Raw genomic sequence first — 6,630 nt, 5'->3', positions numbered from 1 at the left:
AATACTTTTTGTTGATGACATAGATTCTAAATATTACAGATTGGTCCTCATTCACAAAGGAGAAATACGCAAGACAGCAGTAAAAAAAACAAAAAAGAACTATAGGCCTTACAGCTCAAACGAAATAGAGGTCCTCCTGACGGAATGCAACAAAATAATGATATTTTCCAGTATAGTGGCTTCACAAATTAAAATAAAAATGATTGCTGGAAAGAAATTAGGCTATACTGCCGCGGTCAGTCAGTGCTGTGCAGATATATCATGAATATAGCCCTCTATTAATTTCATCATTCCACAGGACCACAAACAAGTTTTTGCACCATTGTATAAAGTATACCACTATATAGGCCTACCATACAAACTGTACAAACTGACACTCAATCCATCAAAGGACAGGACATTAAAAGAAAATGATCTGACCATGTCAAGCGCCGGAGCGACGACCACCACCTGCAGTCTCTTTTTTTACATCCATATACCATTACATTTGTGCGTGATTCTTTATATTGTCTATAGCCTACCATTAAACTATATAAATCATTTTCCCAAGCTTACAAAACGGTGAACGCTGCTCTGCACCGCTACAGCAATGGCAAGCTGACTTACCGTATAAAATGCAGCTTGGCCATTTATTTATTTAAGTTCGGGACCAAGGCAGCAAGCTAGCCTATACTTGGCAATTATATTATAAAGCCTTTTCTTTTCTATTGAACAATTGCTCACTCACACCTTTGCAGAGGTAAAACATATATCCGATATTTTTATCAGAGCTGCATTGATTCATGCGGGGAATAGATTAATATCATCTCACTGTCATCTGTCTGAATGCCATGTGGAGAATGGATTTGTTCTGATCATGGACACGTAGGCATAGGCCTATAGCTATTTAAAATTTCAACCATATACGGCGGGTAGCCTCCTCTTTGTCAGATCTAAGTGCAGGTTCATTTCATGATGTCGTCATATTAAAATGATTCACGGGACATTTGGCACCAAACTTGATTGATCTCATGATGAGATCAATGTAGTAGCCTACAGCCTAGCTATAAGTTCCCCATATTATAATTAATTAAGGTGCACTGGCTTAAAACTATGACTGGCCGAATTGCACGCCTGATGCAATAATGTGGACTTCTATATTTGTATAGGGCTAATTAGCCCTCGTGACTGCTGTCTGTCTGTCAGACCGGCATGTCTGTGAACCATAGAAATAATCTGTTCTGTCCGGGCCAGGCTCGCCGTTATATTCATTTTCCAATGTGAATTTCACCCAGATTGGACTGTCCACACACACACACCGACAGTGTGACTCAAAGGAGCTCCGTAACAAAACAATTTCAATAGGCCTACTGCAGGCATTACTAACAACGTTGGATTCGTACAGTGCAGAATGCAGATAAGTGTATGTTCTTATAATAATTGTGAGTTTGTTTTTTAACATGCAGCGCGAGTCCGCGAGAGCCGATCTACAAGCTCACAACGCGTTGCACTGCGAGTAGAAAGCTGTCAAGTGAGCAGCGCAATCGCGCATGCTAGAAATATCCTAATAAATAAATAAAAAGGTGTCGGGCTTGCAGGGGCAGTTTCTGTATGGGACTCTAGGCTAACCTGCCTCTAGAATGCTTGCATTTAGGCATACAAGTGATACTTGGCTTTTATATAAGCTATCATTTTTTTTATGTGCTGACCAATGTTGACACATGCCTACATATTTTATCTGAGGTTTGGGGACTTTTAATTGAGTCAGCATGAAGACTAAAGCCTTCTGAATAAATCTACGCACGCAGTACACGACCATGAGAGCTGGCGCAGCTTATAGCGGAGTTTCCGACCAAACAACGTCACCGTCAAGTTCACGTTCAACTTCATGAATTCCCACGTAATGTGGGAATCCACGTAAACGGCGTTTACGCTCATAACGTTACGTAACGTGAGCGGAGCGTGAGCGGACAGGCATTTACGTGGATTCCCACATTACGTGGGAATTCATGAAGTTGAACTTGTCTTTTCAATAGGCCATTAAACGTTCAAATCGAATAAAAAAAAATCCTTATTTCCGGAGGTTATTGAAGTTATATCAATCGATAAAATGTGATGCAACATATGGTTATTGGATTAAAATAATGGAAGCAATTCACGGGGACAAATGAAGGCATGCGTAAAGGGATTCCCAAGGGGACCCGGACCCCCCCCCCCCCAAAGGTCCGCAGGGACCCCCACCCGACCCCCTACCCCACAGGGGGAGGCGGTCGGGTGGGGGGGGGGGGGAAGCACACACATAGGAAGGAGGGAGAGAGGCAGATGCGAGCACGAGCGCCCGTTCTCCGACGCACGGGTGAAACGCCGACAAAAACAGGCCCCCGTCGAGACGATGGGCAATCGTCGCGACAAAACAGGCCCCCGTCGAGACGATGGGCAATCGTCGCGACGACTCAGAAACGCCGACAAAAACAGGCCCCCGTCGAGACGATGGGCAATCGTCGCGACGAGTCAGGCGCCCGTCGAGACGATGGGCACCTGTGGCGACCCGTCGGGACGAGTCAGGCACCCGCGACGAAGGGCACTCGTTGCGACGACTCAGACAGCCGTCGAAGCGACCCGTCGCGGTCGCAAGTGGAGCTCGCTGTCTCTCGTTTTGGGACCAATGATGGCCCACATTCACTCAACAACAAAGTAAAACCGTTATTTATTTAATATTGGTAAAGAACATGTTGGGTATAGTGGTTGAATTAGAATACAAATAAGGTCCCGTTAGAAGCCACAACAATCTTTATTATAATGTTATAACAATACAGGCTTTACGTTCCATTAGATTTCAAAGCAGAATAAATCATGTTAGTTGAATTACATTATCTGGTAAAACAACACAGGAATGAACAGGTTAACACTATGGCTAAAGGCTCTGTTGCTCACATCAGTGGTTCCAAAAGTGGGGTCCAGGGACCCGCAGGGGTCCTTGAACGGGTTCCAGGGGTCCTCAGCTAAATGATTGATAGTATAAGTAACCAAATAGACCCTTAAAGGTCTGTAACTCAAAGAGTATAGGCCTATACAAGTTAAACCAATTGTGGGACCCTTACTTGTACACTCTCCGAGTAAAATTAACACGTTACAGGGCAGATCAGGGTTCCAGTATTAGTTTAGTTCGGGATTCTCAAGAACCCCCGGTTTGACATATGATATGAATCCATTTGCACACTATCAGAGTTACAAATGGACATGTTATGAGTCCATTTGGTTCCATTTGAACACTATCAGAGTTACAGACCCCTAAGGGTCCAAATGGATCACCAAAATTTAGAACCAGGAAACCAGGAAATTAAATCATACTGTTTCATAAGCACAGCTTAGCTAATGAATTGTGTTATTAAATTAGTCACCATCTTCAACCTTTATCGTTGCCCTCGGGTGAAAACCTTGCATGTCCAAAACAGTTATACTTTTCAGGATATGGATACTTTCTTAAATATTTGAAAACCCACTTTCACCTTTTATAAAAAGTGGAAAATAGCCAATATCCAGCTCGACAAGTCACAAAGACACTGCGAGCATGTAAATCGGCTATTTTTACACGACACTCTTGTATGAGAAAGTGCCGCATTAATTGACAAACAAAAGAAAACATTAAAAGTTTAAATATGGATATGGAGATACAAGGTCAGCAACGACATAAATATACCCACGTTCTCATCAGAGCATACAGCTAATATCTCCTGTGAACAGATACGTCTGATAAGGAGAAAAAAAGAAAACAAGAAAGAACCATAAACTTTTTGACTTGAGAAGAAAACGACAGCCAGAGAGATGCACTTTCTGCTGAAGGTCAGTGGAAGCTAAGGTTGGACCTGGCGTCCTGCTTGCTCGGCGGGCGGGTGACGTGCCTCGACTCAGGCGGTCTTGCCGCAGTCGGGGCAGATGATGTCCTCGTGGGTGGTCAGGAAGCCTCGACCCACCAGGGACACGGCGCACTTCTTGCAGTTGAAGCAGTCGTTGTGCCACTGGCGATCGTTGAACGAGATGTACTTGCTGCCTCCCAGGCCTGAAAACACACAAACCCAAGCCGGAAAAACACAACACATAAGCCATGGCGGTGGGAATTACCGTTCGTTTCAGTCAGTGTTGTTTTCGTCGACTAAAACTAAGACGAAAAATGCCCGTCGACTACCTTTTTTCACTGACGAAAACGAAATGTTAGGGATGTTGGATGTTGTTAGGAATGTTAGGGAGGGACTAGTGGACAAGAGATCCAGTATAAATAAAAGACAAGTCATTTTACACTTGGCTTCATGCTGAAAATAGCGATCTACAAGCTCGCAGCGCGACGCGTTGTGAACGTTGTAGATCGGCGTTGTAGATCGGCTATTTTCAGCAAGTGTAGAAATAGTCATTACATTACATTTTAGTGTACTGGCAGCCAAAGGATGGGACTATAGAGACTCATGAGATGGACCCCCTCGAAAACGAGATGATACATCTCAACGAGATGATACATCTCAACGGGAAATCCTTTCTCAATAAACGGTTCATACAGTATATGATTACCAGTTGGCAAAAGAAGTATTCAGATTTGTTTTTTACTAGTATCAATACCAAAATGTAAAAAAAAAAAAAAAAGGGTAATACTCACATTGTGCTACTGCTTCCGTATTGTAAAAGTAAGTAGTGGCACCAAAATATACTTAAAGTACCAAAAGTAAAAGTACTGCACAAGTTCTTGTCAAAAGTAAAAGAAAAAAACAAAACAAAACAAAAATGCTATTTTCCAATAACCAAAGTATAACATAGGGTTATTTGGTTAATGCATGTTTTGTAATAATAATAATCTAAATGGGCTTAGTAACTAAAGCTGTCAAATAAAGTACAGTATTTGAAACACTTGCATTAGGTCAAAGTCCCTAGTCTAGACGGCACTTAATTAGAGTACTTGGGTAAATGTACTTAATGTTACTTTCCCCCCAGCTACTGCTCAAAACAAACAGGAACAAACAAATAGTCTCCTGATCACCATAATGTAATAATCATCTAATGGATGTTGATTTGGACGCTCTGGGAGGGGACAGGAAACACATGATCGGGAGAAAATCTAAAGCATGCTTATTTTAAGGACTTTATGGCACCCGTTATATTTTCTGCACTGATGCAAAAGGACTGATCCGTCCAAATCAAGATCACACCTTGGAAATAGAGTAATTGGTTCCATAGCTCTGGGCTGTACGTCGTGCGCTGGCACCAAGGCTTTTGGGGTCACGGTGGGGAGATAAATGAAAGGGGCTAGAAGTCATGTTTCTTTGTTAAGTAGGGTCGGAGAGGCTTATTCTCAGTATTGACCTAGAATATGGAAGTCTATCCCCGTTTGGCCGTTTCAACGCTCTCGGCTAGCGGTGCTTTAGGGCACAGCTAATGGGGATCCTAACAAATAAACCAATAGACCTCCAGGAGATGGATTTCTGAGGTGGACTGCAAGCTACCTGGACATTCCTTAAGTGCCATACTGCCGGTGGCCACGAGATGGGGTCGTAGCCGGTGCCAGCCGCATTTGGAAAAAGGTCACGAGGTCGCTAGTTGATGTAAACACAGCATGAACCGGATGTGAAAGTCGGCCATTTTACAGAGGTCCAAAGGGACCGTAGTAAGATGCGGATCCGTGTTATTATCAATATTATTATATTATCAAATAACTCAATCTGAGGCGTAATCAAGCGCCGAATATCGCATTTTTTGCATATTATGAGCCATAATGCTCGCGCACGCGGCTTGTGCGCGTGCACGTGGGATTTTTGGCCGTTTTTACTTGAAAATCGGTCGGAGATAGCTAAAAATGTTGCAACATGCTAGCGTGGTGCTAATCAAGTGGGGATTAATGCGCATTAAACAATATCTGTCTTAACGGCTCTGGCACCGCGGACAAAGTAGGGACGAGCTCGTCTTAACGTCCCTGGCACTTAATCCTAATCTGGTGCAGGTCAAGTACATGTAGTGTAAAGGGAGGGGGGGTTCTACTACAGACCCCTGGGGGACGCCAGTAAACAAAGCACTCAAGGGTCTAAATGGTAAATAAAATGGTAAATGGTGCATTTATATAGCGCCTTTATCCAAGGCGCTTTACATAGATTGTGCATTACATTCACCCATTCACACACACATTCATACACCGATTGCGGCGGAAGCCATGCAAGGTACCAACCAGCACATCGGGAGCAATTTGGGGTTCAGTGTCTTGCCCAAGGACACTTCGACATGTAGCCAGGAGGAGCCGGGATTCGAACCGCCGACCCATGGATCATTGGACGACCTGCTCTACCTCTTGTCTGGGTGGTGTCGTAAGCTTACCGCTGATGGGTATGGTGCACGAGGAACACTTCTTGGCAAACAGGTTGCAGAAGCAGTCGAGGCAGTAGGCGGAGTCGTCTCGGGAAGAGAAGCGCTGGCCGGACAGCTGCTGCTTGCATCCCACGCACACAAAGCACTCCTTGTGCCAAGGCTGCTCGCGGTATGTCACTCCTCCAGTGGTGATCGGCTACAAGCAGTGTTGGGAAAAGCAGTCAAATGTTTCATTTAAGTAAACGTATCAATGCTGCAATGTAGACATACAGTACACTGTTAGCCTACAAGTCCTAAAAGTACGGAATT

The 6,630-nt window shown here is 43.9% G+C and overlaps 1 protein-coding gene across 3 annotated transcripts in view; it reads right to left on the bottom strand.

Annotated features, from left to right (window-relative positions):
• Positions 1-2,802: 2,802 nt before the first annotated feature.
• LOC306917469 (four and a half LIM domains protein 2-like) overlaps positions 2,803-6,630 on the bottom strand; it is a 65,776-nt gene continuing 61,948 nt past the window's right edge. For all 3 annotated transcript variants that reach the window (XM_079495696.1, XM_079495695.1, XM_079495697.1), the window contains 2 exons: positions 6,331-6,517; positions 2,803-4,039 (listed from right to left, as the gene is read on the bottom strand). In XM_079495696.1, the coding sequence (XP_079351822.1) occupies positions 3,888-4,039; positions 6,331-6,517 (339 nt within the window). In that variant the 3' untranslated portion in view covers positions 2,803-3,887. The remainder of the gene's footprint in view (positions 4,040-6,330; positions 6,518-6,630) is intronic.

This window comes from Electrona antarctica (assembly GCF_951216825.1).
Source record: "Electrona antarctica genome assembly, chromosome: 24".
NCBI classification, from domain to species: Eukaryota; Metazoa; Chordata; class Actinopteri; order Myctophiformes; family Myctophidae; genus Electrona; species Electrona antarctica.
This window is presented reverse-complemented; position numbering and strand designations above follow the sequence as displayed.